The 20,538-nt window shown below is 48.9% G+C and overlaps 1 protein-coding gene across 2 annotated transcripts in view; it reads right to left on the bottom strand.

Annotated features, from left to right (window-relative positions):
• TBC1D10A (TBC1 domain family member 10A) overlaps positions 1 to 18,649 on the bottom strand; it is a gene marked incomplete at both ends in the record, with an annotated part of 29,197 nt that extends 10,548 nt beyond the window's left edge. The window contains 2 exons of one of the 2 annotated variants that reach the window (XM_084253871.1): positions 373 to 472; positions 18,357 to 18,649. In XM_084253871.1, coding sequence (XP_084109997.1) covers positions 373 to 472; positions 18,357 to 18,565 — 309 coding nt within the window. Of the gene's footprint in view, positions 1 to 372; positions 494 to 18,356 lie in introns of both variants that reach the window. The other variant, XM_084253870.1, reaches the window with a different exon arrangement.
• Between the last annotated feature and the right edge of the window lie 1,889 nt (positions 18,650 to 20,538).

Below are 20,538 nucleotides of genomic sequence, written 5' to 3'. Positions count from 1 at the left end.
GTCTATAGGTACTACTACCACCAACCTTTTCAGAGTATGTAAGGATTATTCAAGTCAAGTAATCAACACACATTAGCTATTACTAGTATTATAATATCCTCCCTGGTAGTTGGTAAGCAACAATACGGACTTCTGCCAGCAGGGCTGGAGGGAAGCTGCCTATAAAGGCTTTGGCTAAGAGAGGCTTTAAAGTTGGACTCTAGGACAAAGTTTACATGAGTCTGGGAGGACCAAGTAATGGCTAGGTTCTGCTCCCCAGCCAGCTGGCAGTTGGTAAAGCCCCTACTCTTGCAAACTAATGCAGTTCCTTCCTCTTTCTCTTCCTCCCCAGGTCCCCAACTTTCAGCCCAAGGCCCAAAGTCAGCCTCTCACCTTTTTGTGCTTCTTGGCCATCCATTTGTCCCAGTTGTTGAGCATGTCCAGCCACTTGGACTCCCTCTGTCTCAGCACCTCCAAGGGGACTTCCTCCAGCCTGTGAAGCAGAGGGGAGAGCCCATCAGAGGCACCAAAAGAAGACAAAGCCTCCATTCTTCCTGCCCTCTGTCCTGTAGCCTCTTTGGGGGTTGTTATTTCATGACTGTCCAATCACGGTTGAGAGGGAATGTTGCCCCTTCCCTAGATGGTAGGTCAAAGAGATACGAGGTTCAAGTGCTCACCCCTCAATGTGTTGAGGAGCCATGAGTTATTGTGCCTGAATGCCTGCACCTGTACATCAAAGCAAAGCATTCTGATCCTGGCTTGGCCCCAATAATAAGCCTCTTTAGAAGGTCTGTGTGAGGTGCAGGGTTGGATGAAAAAACTCATCAAACAAGTATGGAAATGTTCACATCTCCATTCTGGCAAAACTGGTTACTCAGTTTCTTATGCCCTGGCCCTTCCCCACCTCTCAACCTTTACTCATGATAGGCCCTTTGCTGGAATGCTCTCCAAATTGTCTCTACCTCTCGAAATCCTACACACACTTTAAAGCCCCATCAAACACCATCATTTGTAGTTGTACATACACAAACTGAGCAACTATCATAGCTCTGTGCAGGCATATTCTAGGGCAGACTATGGGGAAATACTCCTATGACTAGAACAAAGTCCTGGCCCACTCAGTATTGACATTCTTTGGGCACTGAATGCCATCTAGAGCCAAAGGGGAGAACCACCCCAGGCAGGCAAACCAGCACCAAAGCAGCTCAGATGCTTCAAAGAGGTTGGTTTGCTCTGAGTGAGTCTCTGCGGAATTAATGAGTCCACAAAACACTGGGGGTCAAAGAGGAGGAGACTTTAACATTTGCAAGCTGGGTATTCTACATATGCTTTCTTATTTAGCCAAAAGAGCAAGATTAGTTTTGAACAAAGGGAAGAAAAATGTATGTGAGCACCTCTCTCTACACAATTCTTTTTATTTATTTATTTATCTATTTATTTATTTGTTTGTTTGTTTATTTACACAAGCACTGGGTACAGTCAGAGGAGCGTGGGAGGGTGAGAGAATCACCAGAGCCAGAGCGGGGAGCAGAGCAGGCAGAAGGACCAAAGTACACTGCTGAGGGGAGCAGCGGGCGGCAGGAGAGGTCTGCGCGCCATGTGGGACCCTCCTCCAGTGGCCGGGGAGCAGCCCGGGATCCAACCGGTGCTGCAGAGGCTGCGGGCATCTTCGCAACCCAGCGCTCAACCCCGCGCCACCGGGGAGGCCCCACACATTCTTAAAATTATTTTTAAAGTGGTGGATTTTACGGACCTTTTAAATTTCTTTTTGGTGCCTTCACATTTTTTTTTCTCTAAGTGAAAAATTACTTGACCGTTCTGAAAGGTAATGTTCAGGGAAGTATTCTTCCCCAGTCAGTCAAATGAGTGGAAAAACCCAAACTCAAACCCAAAGCAGAGCCTAGCCAAGAACCTGCACTCAGTTCTGCCTGACCTCCCAGAAAGGAGCACAGGGTTAAAGACACTCAAGAGACTGACAGGAGGTTCTCAGGACATGGTGGGGCCTGGGCTTGGCGCAGGCCTCTCAGATTTTCTCTCTGCAGGAAGGAAATGTGCTGTTGTGACTTTTACTGGTTAGACGATCAGAGGGAGGGGCCCTGGCAGAGCGGAGACCAGCAGACACAAAAGGGCAGGTCCTCTTCTTCAGTGCTTTTTATCTAGGGAACTCCACAGGCCCCAGAGCAGCCTTGGAACTGAACAAGTAAGGAGGAACATCAAATTTGGTCCCTCAACCCACTGACACATGTTATCACCCTCCTGAACTGCTGATCCTCTCATCACCTAGAGGCAGAAGAACCTGGGCATGAGGACACTCCCCTCCTCTCCCTCCTGTGGGAGAAAAGCAGAGACCACACCTTTAAGTCAGGTAATTTACAAACAGACTTGTGTCTCCAAGCAACCCCCGAACGCCCAGGGAGCGGAAACCAAAGGCCCATGCATCACAGGCCATGATGCCTCCAACCACCTAAAAAGCACTTGCTTATGTAACAAGTTCAGGGGATGAGCCTTCTAGTTCGCTAAAGGAAGGAGGCTGCCCACACTGAGTCAACAGGAAGTTCTAGCAGTTATGGATGTGAATGATATCTGATCTAATTCTCCCACTAAGCAGATGAGAAAACTGAGGTTCATAGAGGGCAAGGTTTTCACCTCCAAATGATTTTTTTAAAAAAAGAAAAAACACACAGCCTCTGCAGTGCCAGTTACATCCCCGGCCGCCGGGTGAAGGTCCCACATGGCACGCAGACCTCTCCTGCCACCTGCTGCTCCCCTCAGCAGTATATTTCATCAGTCTGTCTGTTCTGCTCCCTGCTCTGGCTCTGGTGAATTCTCTCACCCTCCTGCGCTTCTGACTATACCCAGTGCTTGTATAAATAAATAAATCTTTAAAAAAAATAAAAATAAAAATAAACAAACCCCAGAATTTCTATGGACTAAATACATGCCTCCCCGCCCCTCAAAAAATACATGTCCATCTGAAACCTCAACCTGGTCTGTCTCTGTTATAAGATCTGACTGCAGGGTCTCAGAGATATTCATTCTTCCAACTGCAGATACAAATGTTCAAATTCTTTTAAATGATGCCAGATGACAGCTTTCGCAGCTTCAAAGCCCCAACATCAAACCTCAAACCAGAATTTCAACTGAATGCAAAACAGACACCCATATTTCCTGGAGTCAAAGATACTACTGATTTTAAGAAACACCATTAATTTGACAAGATCTTCTTAGAAACAAGGAAAATACTACTACTTTAATTGTACATGTCAACTGAAAGATCCATTTTTATTTTGAAAATCTTAATCTGGGAAAATTTCAAGGAAATGTGGTCACTTGTGTGGCTTTTCCAGCAGCAGAGGTATTTAACTAACCTGGAGATGGTGAGAAGGAACACAAGGCAACTCTGCACTCAGCAAATCACGGGCACTCTAACTGGGCAGACTAGTTTTTATGCACAGGGTGTGTGATCCTGAAAAGTTGCAGGCTATCCACTTTTAAAAAATCAAAATGTTAACTTATCCCCTAGTCTAGTTAGTCAGGATCTTGGAAGGCAGCTGATCAGACTGCTGTTTTATAGGGAATTCTTTCTAAAACAGGAGAGTCTCCTTCTCTTCCTGAACTTCCCTATGTGATTGGATGGCCTGCAGTGTGAATGCCTCTCAAAGGATTCCCAGAAAGGAGCCTTGAGATGAACTTGGGGTCAGAGGCATCCCTGCAAACAGCGTGATGGTGAAGAGGCCCTGAGATAGCTGCTTCCTGACAGTGAGGAAGTGCATGAGCCAGTTTCCAGTAATAGGGAAGCTAACCAAATGGACAGAACCAAATGGCCCATGTATGTTTTGGACTGAGGGCTTCACTCACCCTCTGGAAAACCCCTTTCCATAAGGTAGCCTAATGTTGAAGAGTCTCTAGCAGGCCAACCTCTGCTGGAACTCCTCCAAGAAGGGGGCCTCATTATCTTCAGGTGAAGTGATCCTATTGTTGAAGTTTCTGTATTGTTAAACTTTTGTCTCCATTAATGCCAAAATTTTCCTGGTACCTTTTACCTGTAATCTTCAACACCCCCTTTTAAGACTGCTCAGCCAGGGGCTTTCCTGGTGGCGCAAGGGGTGAAGCACAGAACTGTGAAGATATCCACAGCCTCCGCAGCACGAGTTTGATCCCCAGCCGACCAGGGAGCTACCTACATGGCACAGCAGACCTCTCCTGTCTTGCCCATTGCTCCCCTCAGCAGTGGATTTCAGTAGATCTGCCTGTCCTGTTCCCTCCTTTCTGTCTCTGGTGAATCCTCTCACCCCCCGCACCTCTGGCCTGCACCCCAGTTCTTGTATGCATAAATAAATATTTAAGAAAGGAAAAAAAAAGACTGCTCAGCCAGACCAGGCCCATATAAGGCACACATGCTTATCCCTTGACATCCACTCATCTCTATCTGGATGCTTTTTCTTCTCTCCAGGTCACAGCAATCCTCAAAGGGCCCAATGTAACAATAAAGGCCACAACATCAGTGATAGCAGCAGTAAATGGTAGTTACCATTTGTACATCATTTACTACTTACCAATTTCTTCCTAAATGATTTATATTAATCTCATTTATATGTCATAATTGCCTAAGATAATATCATTCTCTGTTTTCCAGAAGTAGAATCCAAAACTTAGTAAGACTACTACATGGTTCCAAAGCACGTGGCTGTAAGTAATAGAACTGGGACTCCAATCCAAATTTGCCTGACCGTACAGTCTGCTCCTGTCTCTTGTGCTACATATACTCCCCTGCCCCTATAGGTTAAGCGCTCAGCCACCAGACAGCTCCCACACCTGCACAGGCCTCATTAAATGTCCTCTGACCTGAAGACCTGCATCTTGACTTAAAACACCATTTCTCATATTTTGCTGACAGCAAGAAATACATTTTATACTGAGATTGTAAATACAGATATCAACACATATAATTTAAATATATTTAATATGTAACAAATACATAAAACATATAATTCAATATATTGGGATGCATTTTATGAAATTACCTACTCTTACACTGTACTGGTGAGTATACTTTTAATTGTACCCTGATGTTTTGGATTCGATTTTATGTTATTCTACCCAAAATTGATTTCAGGCTCAATTAATGAGTCAAGACATGAAGTCTTGAAACGAGTATTTCATTTCTTGACTCATTCTTGGCTCATATTCTTAGCAATGTCCCTCCCTAACTGGACTGGATCTGTAAGTCCTGCAATGTACCTCGCAGGTGTTCGACAAATCCCTGCCTGGTTCTTTCCATGATATGATTAATTTCTTCTGCTTGCATTCAGGGCTATACTGCTGTCTACAGCAATTTTGTGTGTGTCCCTAACAGCCTAGTGAGGTAGAGGATCCCTCATAGATTAATTACTATTTCCATCTGTCCCATGAAAAACTTGACTCAGAGAGGTTGTATGACTTGGGCAAAATCACAAAGTGAGTAAGTAAGTTGCAGAACCAGGGCGCTATCCTTTTGCCACAGTGACTGATGTGCTGCTTCTAAGTCCCCTGGGATGGCTGTGAGGAAATCAGGTCATTCTCCAGATGTCACTGTGGGGCTCTATCTCTGGTCCTCAAGCCCCTGGAGGCAGTCTAAACCCTCCTGCAAGTGGCCTGCCTATACCTACCAATGCTCAGGTCAGTATGCTGGATGGGCACAGCTCACAGCACAACCTCAGCTGGCTGTGGCTAATAGTGCCATTTGCCATCCTCCCCCTTCTGAGGGAAAAACACAGAGGAGACAAGGGTGGGCAACTAGGTAACATGTGACCCCAGATTCTGCTGGGCTCTTGAGCTGAGCTAGCAGGGTTTAGCTGCACCATGCTATGACCCAAGGCGGCAGTGGCATTCCACTGACCCCACACTCTGTAGGTTCCCAGTTCCCCGGCCTTCCCCACAAACCCAGAGGTTGAAGCTTCCAAGAGCTGAGAGCACAGATGCAGGTTCTCTCGCCCCTTGTCTTTCCAGTCATCTACTTTCTGCCTTAGCACACCTTAGCCTCTCTGGCTGGCAGACAAAATCAGGTGTGGGGCCCATGCCCATGACACCTTTATCTAATAGCGGAAGATAAACCTTGGTTCTCAGGAACCAGTCTATGTGTCCTCCAAGCCTCATTTTCCAAACCATCCCAAATGAAGAGAAATACAGCCCCCATAGAAGCCCAGGGTCACAGACCATAAGATTGTTCCTACTAATCTCAACCACTGGGGAGCCCAAGTGGAGTGCAGGGAAGAATAAACAGAGGGACTCTAGGTTTCCATTCCAGTTCCTCCGCTTGGGAGACCATAGGCAATACTTTCCCTACCTAAGTTTCAACCTCTTCATGTTTAAGTGGGACCATAGCATATTCCTCAGATTTTATTGGACTGCAACAAAGGAAAAATGTATATGTAGGCTCAGCCTGGTAGGTGGCCAGCAAATGGCTACTAGATGGAAAGTATTTGCAGCTTACCTAGTACTTTCACATCCCTTTTCTCATCTGACTGGCCCATGGACACAGACACATATACACGTAGCAGGGCAGGATGATCCCCATGTTATCCATGAAGCAACTGATTCCCTAAGAGCCTAAGTAACTTATTCAGTGGCACACAGACTGTATGTAACTCCTGGCTTCTGATCCCAGTTCCACTTTATGGCAATGTGAAAGGGGCAGGCCGCGCCACTCTTGGCGCTTCTAGCTTCCCACCCGTAATATGGACGCAATGCCTCCTCAAAGGGCAGCAGTAAGGGTCACAGAAGCTTTAAGAGCTGACACATCTCAGGCACTGGCCATGTCTTAACTCTGCCAGGCACTATACAGACACACAATTCCCCAAGGGAGTAGCTTTTATTATCTCTATTTAATAGACAAGAAAACCAAAACTCAGCAAGGTTGAGTAATCTGCTCAAAGTTACACAGACTGGAAGTAGCAGCTGCCACCTGGAACACTGAACTAGTCAATAAATATAGCAGGACCTCGATACCTTTCTCACACCTTCCCTGTTCTTCATCACTCAGGAGAGAATCGCTACCCTCTATACCGAGGAGGGCAGGAGTGAGCAATACAAACGTGAAAAATTGGGAAATGGATATGCAGAGAGAGCAGAGTCACAGATCCGGGGACAAGGGCTGGGGAGCTCCCTTCTCCAACCCAGATCTGAAAAAAGAAGTGAAGATAAATAAAAGGCTGACCTACTTTCCAGTCTGGCTAACAACCTCTGGAGCTAATTAACCTAAGAGGTGTAATGACTGAAAGTATAAATAGCGTTTATGCCTGCTCCATAATAACCAACGAAAAGAAATTGGAAAACAGGAGAGGGTGGGTTGTTGGTATGCCAATCACCGAAGGTTGGAGGTCAGGTGGGAGGCCAGTAAAATCACCCAGTGAATCCGCCCCTCTCCCCAGACAGCCCAGGAGGCCTATAGCCCAGAAGCAAGCCATCTGCTCCCGGCCATGCTGTGAGTCAGTGTGGAAAAGGAAGATGGTCTGCAGCAGCCTGGAACTCTTTCTGCAGCCAGGCAGCCCCAGGCTTGGAGGCAGGGCAGTATCCACGTTCCCTGTCAGGGAGAGAGTGAGTCTGGCTTGCTTCACTCTCCCCCACTCCCAATGCAAACTAGTTCTGGACCCACCTCCCTTTCCCATAAGGAATTCCCTGGCTCTGCTCTCTCCAGCCTTGGGTCAGTACACAATGCTAAACAGGTTCTCTCCACCCTTCACTGGTGCCCTGGGCCTCTGCCCAGCTCTCCACTCCACTGGGTTCCTCTTCCTCACTCCTCATGTCCGAAGGAAGAAATAGTCTCTTTAGGCATCAGCCTTGTTGGCTCTGAAAAGCAAGGAATCCCCCTCCCTCCTCAGTTAGGCAAGTGCAAGGAACACAGGACACCACCCCCCTCCCCCTGGGCAGCAATCCCAGATAACTACAGAAAATCAGGGGGAGTAGTCTCAACAGATTTGCCTTCCCTAAGCACCACCCCCACCAGGTCTGAGTAGTGACTGAAATTCCCCAGGATGGGTCCTCTTATCATAATGTCACTTTGGCTACCCTGAGGCCACCCACTCAGGTATGGCCCCTCACTCATCCTTACCAATCACTAGATCTTATCTAATGAGTCCTGGTTTACAGCTTACCTAAGGTCTCTCCTCTGCCCAGAACCCTTCAATAACCCCTACCGTGACCACCCCCTCAACCCCCAACAAAAATCTGTTGTGGGACCCACTGATTCCCTCCGAACATACCTCCTCCTCCCCCAGTCCTATCACTAGTTGGCCTGCTCTTTGCTTTCGCCCTCCCTCACCCTTTACCCCAACTCTAATTCGTTACCACTCATCTTCCAAGGTCTCATTTAGAACTCCCTCTCATCTCTACAGTCTTTCTTCTCTAGGGCCAGAACACAATCAGTACCTCATTATATTCCACACACAGCTCTCTAGAGCCTGTGTTCCAGGCCCTAAATCTACAAAGATGAATAAAAAGCAGCCCTTGCCCTTGAAGAGGTCACTCCTGCAGAGGAGGCAGATGGGTGAGTAAATAACAGTGCATACATGCTATCACAGGAAGCATGTAGAAGGTGCTAGGAGATTGCTGGAAGCCCCCAGGGTGAGGGCAGTTTTAGAGAAAAAAAAATTTTTTTTAAATAATATTTATTTATGCACACAAGAGCTGGGGCACAGGCCAGAGATGCAGGGGGTGAGAAGATTCACCAGAGACAGAGCAGGGAACAGAACAGGCAGACTGACTGAAATGCACTGCTGAGGGGAGCAGCGGGCGAGACAGGAGAGGTCTGCTGAGCCTTGTGAGTTGCTCCCTGGCAGGCTGGGGATGGAACTTGTGCTGCAGAGGCTGCGGATTGCTTCATAGCGTGGTGCTTAACCCCTTGCGCCACCAGGGAGGCCTTTTGAGATGGTCCTTAAAGAATGACAAGCAGTGGCCGAGGCAAGAAGGGGTCAAGGGCGCGCCAGGCCGAAGACCCATGATGAGCAAGCGCAGTTAAATGAGGAACAGGCCGGCCTGCCCGGGAACGGTGCAGTGGAGTGGGAGAGGCTTCTTCACCTGCCCATCCACTCTGCTAAGGCAGCATTCCGGCAGAAGGCTCATCTTAGAGGGATTCTGCCGGTCTCATTTTCTGCATGGTGTCCTGGGCCTAGAACAGAGCCTAGTATCCAACTGGTAATCAATTAACATGTATTAACAGATTCATTGACTTGTGACCTCAGTCTCAGTACCCTTCACAGTGAGATGGGAACATGATCCCCTACCTTGCGATCAGGTGGATAAACAGAGAAAAGGCTTGATAAAGGGCACTTTCTCTGATCTGATAACTAGCTCTGGATCTTCCCCAATACAGGGCTGAGCACAAATGTGCTTGATGATGACCTTTTGTAACCTCCTGATTCTAATATTGGATTATCATAATTGAATGTCTGTTATAACACTTAAAGGCACTTCTTATGTGCCAGACATGGTGCTCAGCGCCTATTTCATTTAATCCTGACAAGAAGTCAGGTCCTCTAATTATCACCCTCTTCTGCAAACGAAGAGACTCAGGTTTTCAGCAAACCATTAAGTATCGAAGGTCCAGAACAAGCAGAAGACAGCTCTAGGAGGGGACTCCAAGCTCTGATTTCTTCCTGCTATGTCACTCAACTCCAGCACTGAGTGCTGTCTACCAGGCGGGATGCATATAAGCCTTGTTTGAGGGGAGCTTGGAGGTTCGGGAACTCAGAGTGACAGAATGTGATGCGTGGCAAGTCACTTAACCTCACAGGGATTTGGCGTCTGCCTCTGTAAAATGGAGATTATGATAACTACATGTGTCACCTACTTAAATAAGGTGATTTTAAGGAAAGCCTGGTCCACCATGCAGGCGGCTTTATGAAATGGCATTACCCTGTGACTGTGCTGGACAACAGAGGGGGCCACTCAGAGGAAGTCAAGGAAGTCCAGGATGAAAGTCTACAAGGAACATGGTAGGAGGGTGGTGGCAATTTGAAGCAAACTCTAATTCTTTCCCCCATATGAGTGCCACAACCCAGAAAGGCAGCAGTCCCAGGCAGCCCTCTGCTTGTATGCTTTGAGTTGACTCGTTCAGAAGATGCACCTCTTCTCAATTCTGCTTCATCTTTAGAGTCCAAGAAAAAGTGCTACAGATACACCTCCATTAAAGAGGGAGGAACATAGAATGGGTGCCATTTTCCCCACCCACACTTAGAAGCAGCGGCCTTGGACTACAAGCCCCAATGTGCCATGAACTGAACCTCCTGAATGGAAGGAGCTGGGAAGGAGTGTGGTGAATATGTAAATGGTGGGGGGAACACATGTAAACAGGAACCTGAAGGAGATAGGTGGAGAGAAACAAGTAGAGGCACTTGGAAGAGACAAAGCGGAGGCTGCTCCTGGTCCTTGGCAGAGACCAAATGGCTGTCATCCTGACTTCATGGTGGATTATTATGTGGTACATTTTGAATTTTGAGTCTTTCCTTCTGTCCCAGCTCTCTGGGAACTGTGTAGCCCCTTTCTTGTGGTTACCTGACAAAAAGTGCCTTAGATTTGTGGCAAGTTTTCGGGCCTCAGCAGCCCTGCTTTGGGCTGACCCTGTTTGGCTGGGCATTTGCCTATATGGGGATGGGTAATTTTGGAAGTCTTACTGGAAAACTATTATATTATTTGAAATCTTCTCTCTCTCTCTCTCTCTCTCTCTCTCTCTCCACACCAATTCTATTAACAATCTTTCACACTAAGAGTAGATGTTTCTGGTTACCACGTGGTCACGCGCTAACAAAAGTAGATCAGGCCCTTAGATCTGGGTCCAGAGCATCAGGATCTCCTGAAGGCTCTGCTCCAAATGACTCAATAAGGAACTAATAGGGGGATTCCCAACCTGCTCTGGCAGGCCAGAAAGCTCCAAACCACAAGATGAGTGGGACTAGCTCCTGTCTTATCCCCAAGACCAAAGGGTGAGTGGACAGAGAGAATCTCAGTTTTCACACTCTTATAAACTTGTTCTCTCATCATTATGCCAAAAGCCTGAAGTAAGCCTCAGAAGATAATTCACACTTGAATTATAAGAACGCTTTGTGGCAGACACTGTGCTGGCTGGGTACTTTACCAACATCACCTCCCTTAATCGTCAAAACAAGAACTTCCCAATGCCATCACCTGGCCGGCCCCCTCACAGACTTAGGACTTGAAGCCCGGTCTGCTGGTGTTATGAACCTGGGCTCTCCCAGGCCTGAGTTTAGGTTCTCCTTTTTCATGAAACCAAGACAAAAAGGAAAGGGAAAGAAGCAGTAACCTTCAAAAGTGGCTGGCTGGGAAGAATTGCTCTGGACACACAGAATCAGGGCCCAGAATGTACTGGGGAGTAGTGACTTCATACTATGTTCTTGGGCCTCATTACCCAGCTGTTCCTGTCTTATCTTGAGGGTACATGTGAGAGGCTGTATGGAGGTGTATGGATACCTGGGACAGGAAGTGCACAATCCATCATTAGGCTGTATGGAGAGGTTGTATGGAGGTGTATGGAGAACTGGGGCCGGAAGTACACAATCCATCATTAACAACTCAACAACAAAAACAACTAAAGAAGCCTACTAGGATAATTTCAGACATTTGGGCTTGGGCTGAAGTCCTGAGATTGGGATGGGGCGGGCAGGGCAGGCCACTAGCTTTGATAAGGTAGAAAATCAGAAAGGAGGGGTCCTAGGTTCCAGACCCAGTTCTGTCACTTGCTCAGATTCAGTTTCCTTGTCTGTAAACAGGGTAAAATAAAACTCTATTGATTTTCCTTTGTTGCTGTAAGGATTACTATACGGCAAAGGGAATAAAAGCACTTTGCAGACTAAAGAGCCAGACAAATCAAAGTGCCCTTTGATTTGATAACATTCCCAAAGCCACATGGGCACCAGTCCTACACAAAAAGAAAGGTCCTCTCACAACAGGAACAGAGCATGCCGGAAATAGTGGCCTCTGTGGGCTATGCTACGACAAGTCTTTGCACTTGTGTGTATGCCTCATAAAAAATTTCTCAAATCACTTCTCATATACTCCAAAGTCAGTCTCGGAATGTCAGAAGCAGAAGAGCTCTTCAGCATTATCCCACGAAAGCTACTTCAGTATATATATAGGAAAAACTAAGGTTTCAAAAGATTAGGCAACTTTCTCAAGGTCACACAGCTAGTCAGTAGCTAAGTGAGGCCCAGAAGTCAGGTCTGACCCCTGTTCAGCAGTCTTTGTTTACACAACGATCCTAATGCACTTATCTCATTTGATTCTCACAATCCTTTCATACACAGGCCAAGCCTTTCACTACTTCTGTAATGTCTGACTTCCCTGGTAGGTTCTAAGTCCTGGGAGGGCAGGATCAGGTGTGTATTCCCTCAGTCTAGCACACCTAATAAGCACTGTATGAAAAACAGGGAGTCCCACAGTCAGGTGAGGGGATATGCCTAAGTCTTGTACCACAAGGGTCAATAGTAGTTAACACCAGCTCCTTGACTGTAATGCCTGGTTCAGAGCCCTTTCCTATACACTGGTCTAAATTCACATTCTCACCCAGAATCTCTCCTTTCTGAGTAAAGTTTGATGGTGCCCCTTTGCCTTCTCAGCACTGGACTGGTTTCCACCTGTCCCAGCTAAGGCACCAGCTCCAGGGACAGAAAAAACACTCAAGATTAGGTCAAGCCAGCTCTCAATTGCCAGCTGCCTCCCCTGCATTAGCTTAAGCTGTGTCCAAAGATTCAAACTTACCCTCCCCAGCTGCACACTACCCTGAAATAGAGTTTTCCATGTCCTTAGGCCTTATTCCTTTCTCCTTGGAGAAGAACCTGCCGCTCCTTGGAGCCCTCCTTGCCATCCAATTTGTTCACTGAACAGAGACCACAAAAAGCTCAGTATCTCTTGCTCCCTCTCAACCAGGCCAGCTAACCCACTCTCCTACTGGAGAGAGAAAAAGAATCCCTAGATATGTCCTGTTTGTGCCAACCATGCCAACACCTCGAAGAGCTCAAGCCTATGACAAAGCAGAGTCAGCAGCAGCCATCATCCACAGTTAGAGGAAGGCCACAGCTAGCCTCTCTCTTCTAGGGCCAGAAGGCCCCAGGATGTATTCTATGAAAGGCCAGGGCCACTTCAGCTGGCTCCAAACCTTCCTACCTCCCCACCAGGCCACAGAACCAGCCAAAGAACCAAATCCTATTGACTTGCTGGCCTCCTCATCCACACTTCCAAAAGACTGGATGTCAAAGTCAGGTGACCACTATGAAGCTCAATGAGTCATGAGCCATGCAGTGTGGACTCTGGCCTATGGGAGGGCTAACCAGCCCTGATCTAGCCAACCTTCCAGCGCCTCTCTAAGGATCTTCCTCATTGGCCTCTCTGATTTGGCTGGCCCTAGACTTTTACTGTACTGAGACCTGCCTTGTCCTCCACACTAAGATGGGGGGGGGGAGCCAGGTTTCTGCTCATTCTTCCACTGGGTGTGGGGGCCTCAGGGACCGGTGAGCACCTGGCACTCTGCCTGCTGCCATCTTAGCAAGACTGAGTCACTAGATTAAGTGTTGAGAAACAGGTTGCAGTGCCAGTTCTGCCGTTTACCAGCTGGCAAACCTTGAACACTTTCTTCTCAAATCTTAAGTGTGCTTGTCTATAGAATGGGATAACCAGTCCTCTCAAAGGAAAGTGAGGATTCACTCTTTGTTAGGGTTCACTACTGCCAATAGGGAATGCCCCTTACTGACGCTCATCGTCACAGCCACGTAGAGAGTAGAAAATGAAAACACAGAACCACTAGCTACTCCAGTCTAAGAGGAGAACATTCATTGCGTCCCTACCTATGTGTAGGCTCTTCTCAAACATCAGCTCATTTATAGTTCACAACAACCATGCAAAGTCAGTATTACTATAACCATTTCACAATGAGAAACTGAGGCTCAGAAAAGTAAAGCAACATGTCGAAGGTCACACAGCCAAACTCCAGAGCTCGTGTAAGGAGGGAATACACCTTTCCTCCACTTCAGTTTAAATAGATTGGACGGCTGGACAGTGGCCAGGCCTCACTGGCCTTCTGGAGGTCCTGTTTCAGACCCAGATGCTAGGAGGACAAAAAACATCAAGCAGGCCCCAGCGGCTTATCTCTTTCCCACAGCTTAGGGTTTCCTAGCAGGCGGACACACAGGCACCTTCCCAGGGCAGCAGCTGGTACGCCGGCTCCCTCCTTCACCAAGTTGAGTCTTGTCTGAGGCCCAAGAACACCCACAGGGTCACCAAACCGGATTTTCCTTTGAAGTCAGGAGAAGGAGAGAAAATGAAGAGTCTGTGGTCTAGTCATAGACCCAGGCCCTGCATGTGTAAATGCCTCCTTCCAGATGGGCCACCCAGGGACCACTCCACTGCCAGTTCCATGCTCTCTGGGGAACTTTAACAGTTCAAGAAAAGAGGATGCTCTTAGCTCACAAACTGCAGGAGGCAGTGGGAAAGCAGAAAGGTAGGTTCTGGCACAGACTAAATTCATAGAGATGCCAACTAAGGCAGTTTTATGACTTCCAAAGTCACAGGGGTGCAATAGTTAGCTAGGAGTGGTGAAGGACCCAGGGGACAAGGGAACCAAATCAGCAGAGATAATGCTGCTATTCCAGATGTTTCTCCCTGGGTTCAGCTCAGATCCCTCACTCCCCTAACAGGAAGACAATACCCAGGGGATCCCAGAGAACATAGTTCCTCACCTCATCTGGCCTGTGGTACTGAACAGACTAAAGTTGAATGGGAAGCACCAATCTCAGAAAGCTAGCTCTGGCAATCACATGAGAAAAGTAGAGGCAGGTGGGGGGGCTAACCTCTCTCAGTTCATCTCCCATGGGCCAAGAGACCTGCATCCAACTGGTACCCTCCTTTCTCTTTCTGACCATCTCCTCTTTGCTACAGAAAGGGCCCAAAACAGATTTGTTAGGAACACTAACATGTCTCCTCCCACCCTTGCCTGCTGAGAACACTCTTTCTTTTCCTCTGGTCCTTTCTAGCCTTCAACAACCATTTCAATCCCCGGTCAAGCCAAAAGAACTAACACTGCCAGCACCACTGTGCCCATGCCACCCACAGGGTCCTTTGCTGGCTGGCTACTTTCTTGCCTTTCCCCACTTACGGAGTGCTGATCAAGAGCACACCACGTCTATCTCAGGACCTGCAGAGTAGGCTCCAAAGGCAGACAAGGTGAAGAAGTAGAAAAGGCTAAGACTGGGAATCAGAAATTCTAGGTCCAATTCCTGGCTTTGGTCTCAACAGTCTGAAGACATGTGGCTAATCACTCCTTTCTGGCCTCAGCTACCTATCCATATGACGACTGATGGCCATCTCTAAGGTCACTTTCAGCTTTCTGACTTGCAATGTCCGTCAATAAAAGTCACTCAGTAAATAAATATTAACTGAACATTTGCTTCTCTGCAGACATGAGGAGAAAATGGTGAATAAGCCTGGCCCCAACCCTGAAGGTGACACTTTCAAGAACTGGTAATGAGAACACTCTTATCCACGTCGAGCTATCCTTGTTAGCTTCTTACACAGCTGAGGGAGTCAAAAGTGCTGAGCCAGGGAAGGTGAGGGCAGGTTCCTGCTAGGAACTTTCTGTTCTACCTGTTTGGCACCTGATTCCTGCTGGGGCCATAAGCCATCTGATGGGTGGTGAAGGCAATGATCTGGGAGTCAGAAACCCTGGGTTTAAGTACTGGTTCTGCCACCAATAAGCTGTGTGATCTTAGCAAGGTATTCTCCTCTCTGAGCTTCAGATTCTTCATCTGGATAGCAAAAAGGAATAAACTGGAAAATCTCTTAAGATACCTTCAGCTCAAACAGTCTTCTCATGTGAGGTACCTCAACGCCACCCGAGAAGGGTACCTCTGATTTGATTTCTTTCCCATGCTCCCCAACCCCCAACTGCCAAAACTGGACCTCTTGAGACAACCTTTGGCCCAGAATGGCTGAAACAGACCTTTAATCTGAAGTCAGAGTCCCCATCATCAACACTGCAGCCATCAGTGCTAATGTTTCACTTCTGTGGGATAGCACATGGACTCCTAGCCCTCAACCACGAGACTGGGTTCAGGGCGGTCACCCTGAAACTTCCCATAACTTCCCCTCTTATGGCCTTGGGCAGGGACTTACTTCTGGCTTTATTCAGACCACAATATAAACTAAGCAGAGAAGAACCAAGCTCTCAGATACCAGAAACTATAGGCTGAATGACAGGGTCAAGAAAGTGTGGAGGGGACCTGGGGTCCCACCTTAGCCCCAACATTACAGACACCAGTGATGCAGGGGTGTCTGCAGAGTCTGGATTTGTGGTTGGAGGGTGGGGAAGACAGATGTCTGGCTGTGTGGTTAGGGACTACAGCCAAAGGGAGGTGCTCCCACTGGGGCCTCTCTCTGTCCACAAATACCAGAGGTACGCCCTCATTTTTCTCAACTCTCAGACCCTTAGAAGGAAAAGAAAGGATAGTAACATTTTTTTGGCCACTACTTGTGCCAGGCACTGTGCTAGGCACTTTCACATATCTGATTTCATTTAATCCCCACTGTAATCTTGGGAGTAGGTGTTACTTTTGCCCTGTACAGTAAGTAAACAGGCTCAGAAATTCAGGATCGTGCCCAAGGTCACACTGTCACCAAGCATGCTTTCTTTCTAAGTCTGGACTTTTTCCAGTATATCACACTGCTCCATACCCTGAGAACTGGTTAACTGCCTGACAGATATGTAGTAGGATCATACGCCCCCTCGAATTCACCAGCATATCTGAGCTCTTTCTTCCAAAACCCCACAAATGGAACTGGGAATTTTTTTCCCACTTCTCAAGACCCCACCCCTCTCCCAGGTCCCTGATTCCTGGTGCCTGCTTCTTAATTAAAAAATACACCCTAAGTCCCCTTTGAATGTTCACGAGTCAATCCCTGGGTTACTGTGACAGTGTCAAGTCAAAGTGAGGGAGCAGAGAGAGGGGAGCTCTCTGAGACCTGGAGGAAAAAGACCCAGTGGAGAGGAAACAACTCTCCTTAGGGAAGGAGCCTATATTTCTCAAAGAAGAAGAAAGTCTGGTGAACATGAAGCTTTGGGGCTAAAGAAAACCCAAGTAACTTATGGAGTTGCTTGTGTGGGGTGGGGTTCTTATAGTAAAGGCACTTCCATAAGTCATAGGAGAGGCTGGGGGAGACTTGGCAATCACAACTGGTCACAAGGGAAGGTAGGGTACCCCCTGGAGCTGGGTCGGTATCCTCTCAGGGCTGTCTCTGTTGAGACAGGGAGGCACATCACAAGGTTTGTCAGTTCTGTGCAGAGCACTGGTCTCACACGACAGGACAGCCGGGATGGGAGTGGGTCTGGAGTTCATCTTTCTAAGAGTACTGCCAACCCATAAGTATGATCTCTGCAAGGACCGTGGGGCAATGTGCCTTGCCCGGTTTGCTCAGCTTGGAGGGAAGTGCTACTCCACTGTCTCACATTTCTCTGCCTGCCAGCTGGGTGCCTGGGTGCTCTGGGGGTGGGGGATCTGGGTATGCTGTGAGCAGGGACCCTGCTGTCTTTGCCTGTCCACACCCCTCCACCCCCCACCCCATCTGTGTTTTGGAAGGAGCTTACACAGAGATCCTCAGCTTACACCAAGACAGCTGACAAGTCTGTTCTGGAGGTGAGGTGCAATCACCCTTTGGGTACTCGAAAGGGGGAGTGTCTGCCCACCTGTTGCCAGTGACAGGGAGAAATTTGCTTCCAAACAGGGAGGGGCGCACTCTGACTCTTCCACTAGCGGGACTGAGTCCAAAGGTGGGGCTGTCAGCAAGGAAACTGACAAGTGTCACCCCATCCAGAGGCCTGAGTCTTGGGGGGAAGGGTCCGTGTGTTGTGGAGTGGAGTGGAGGGCGGTCAAGCCTTTTGAAATCTGCCTAAGATGTCCCGGTGTGGGGGCAGTGGGGCGGTGTGTGGAGAATGTGTTGGGGGAGGGGCAGCCATCTGTGTGACCAAGGGGGTCACTCAACCCTCGGGAAGGGGTGGCAGTGCTGGGGTCGGCGCAGGCGTCCGTCGTTCTGTCCCGCAGCTGGGAGGGCACTCCTCCCCGGGGGGCGGGTCAGTCAGTCTGGACGGTGGGGGCGGGGAGAAGGGGGCGGCCGGTCCGCTCCCAGGTCGGAAGTGCAGGGCGGGTGAGGGACGGGTCTGTCCGCCGAGGGGCAGGGGAGACGGCCCAGGGGTGAGAGGGGTCGGCCGCCCCGGGTGGGGGCCGACATGCCCGGAGGCGGCTCCGTCCGCGTCTAGCCTCCCCGCCCCCCGCGGGCCCGGCCGTCCGCCGCGGCCCCCGGCCCCCCGCCCGACCCCTGCGCCGAGCCCCGGCGCTACTCACGAGCCCTCGGCGCCCTGCGAGCCCACGATAAAGCCGAATTTGTCGATGCGGCGCTCGGCGAAGCCGTTGGCCTCCGAGTCGGAGCCCAGAGAGCTGAGCTCGTCCGCCGCTGCGGCGTCGGGACCCGGGGCCAGGCCCTCCCGGGCCCCCGAGAGGCTCCCCCCGGCCGCGGGCACGCGTGGCCCGTTCTCTTCGCGGCTCTTCGCCATCTCGGCCGCGCCCGCCGCCTCAGCTTCAGCGGCCACCTCAGCCGCCTCAGCCGCCGGGCCCCGCCGACGCCCCGCCCCCGCGCCGCGCCCATTGGCGGCCCTGGAGCCGGAGGCGGGGCCCTAGGCCCACCATGGAGCTCCCCCCACGCCCAATGGGCGCTGGGGACCCCGGGGCCCGCCCACCTCCCCCAGGATGGCGCCAACGGGCTCGACGTGAGGGGGCGGGGCAGCCGTCACCAGGAGCCCGCCCCCGGGCTGCCAATCACGCGCTCACCTGGAGTTCCTGGGCCCTTCCGGGTTGGCGCGAGCCGCCCGTTCACGCACGGTACTGCGCAGGCGGAGGCCAAAGGCGCGCGGGGAATTCCTCATCTGCCTCCAGAGCCCCCTTTCAGAGATAACCCAGGAACCGCGGCTGGGTGTTGTCACCTATTAATTTATGAACTCCGAGGAGACCCAGTAGGTTCACTCAGGGACACTCAGTTGAAGGCTCAGACTGAGTGAGAAGTTCAGCAGCCCTTCCCCCTGCTCACTGCTCTGGGCTTTAAATTTTAGACCTAATAACGGGAATAATGACCCAGTCACCCAGTGTCCCAAGTTCTACCTACTTTTCTCTTGTATTTTTTATTTTCAATAGCTTATTGATGTAATTAACATGCCATAAAAACCACCCTTTAGGGGCCAACTTGGTGTCGCAAGGGGTTAAAACACAGCACTATGAAGCTATCCCCAGCCTCTCTTGTCTCCCCCTCTGCTCCCCTCAGCAGTTGATTTCAGTGGATCTGCCTGTCCTGCTCCCCACTCCGTCTCTGGTGAATCCTCTCACTCCCTGCATCTCTGGCTTGCACCCAATTCTTGTATGTATAAATCAATAAATCTTTAAAAAAAAAAAAACCCCAATTCACTTTTTGCATATTTATACAGTTGTGCAACTATCATTATACTCCAATTTTAGAATTTCATCACCCCAAAAGGAACACCTTCACATATACCATCATTCTTCATCCTCCCTCTCCCAGCTTCAACTTTCTGTCTTCAAATATTTGACTTTCCTGGACATTTCGTATCATTGGAATCATACAATGTGTGACCTTTTGCCTCTGGCTTCTTTCAGTTAACATGCTGTCAGGTTTATCCATACAGTAGATATGTCAGTACTTCATTCCTTTTTATGACAATATTCCATCATATGGATATACCATGTTTGTTTATCGTTATCAGATAGTCATTTGGGTTGCTTCCACTCTTGGGCTAATTATTAACAAATATTTGAGCCCAAGTTTTGTGTTGACATGTATCTTTCTCTTGGGTACCTAGATACCTATGAGTGGGAATTGCTAGGTCATATGCCGTTTAACCTTTTGAGGAATTGGCAAAGTTTCCCTAATTGGTAACACCATTTCTTTGTAATCTTCAGGCAAGGATGTAGATACTACTAGCCCTATTTTATAATTAAGGAAACTGAGGTGTAGGGAAGTGAAGTCAGCTTGCCTAAGATCCCTGAACTATCATGTAGCAGAGCCAGGGTCTGAACCTAGTTCTTACCAATAGCTTATATTGGTAGGTATGGACCGATTGTATCTATACAGGCTAAGTTCCTTATGACCCCTGGAATTGTCCACTCTTGAATCCACAATAGCTCCTTAGGTCCAGAATTTTATTGTAACTCACATGCATCTTGTTATAGGACACTCCCTTACAGACCTGTGCAGAAGACAGGTCCAGAGTAGGGCACAGACTGGAAGAGCCAGGTCTGAGCTGCAGTGGGGCCTGAGGTAAGCCCCAAGAGGAGTGTTGAATGATTTCACCAGCCATTTTCCTTGATGCCATGTGGCACACACATTCTTGAAAATGTCTCTGTGCTGTCTCCATATTCCATACGTTTCTAGTTTTCCATGGCAGACATGGGAGTGAACACAGGCTATTTTGGTCTTAAACCCTCAGCCTGGAAGGATGCTCCCCTCTCCAGTGGTTCC

Source organism: Talpa europaea (genome assembly GCF_964194135.1).
Source record: "Talpa europaea genome assembly, chromosome: 14".
Taxonomy (NCBI): domain Eukaryota; kingdom Metazoa; phylum Chordata; class Mammalia; order Eulipotyphla; family Talpidae; genus Talpa; species Talpa europaea.
Note: the sequence above shows the minus strand (reverse complement) of the source record. Positions and strands in the feature narration are given on the sequence as shown.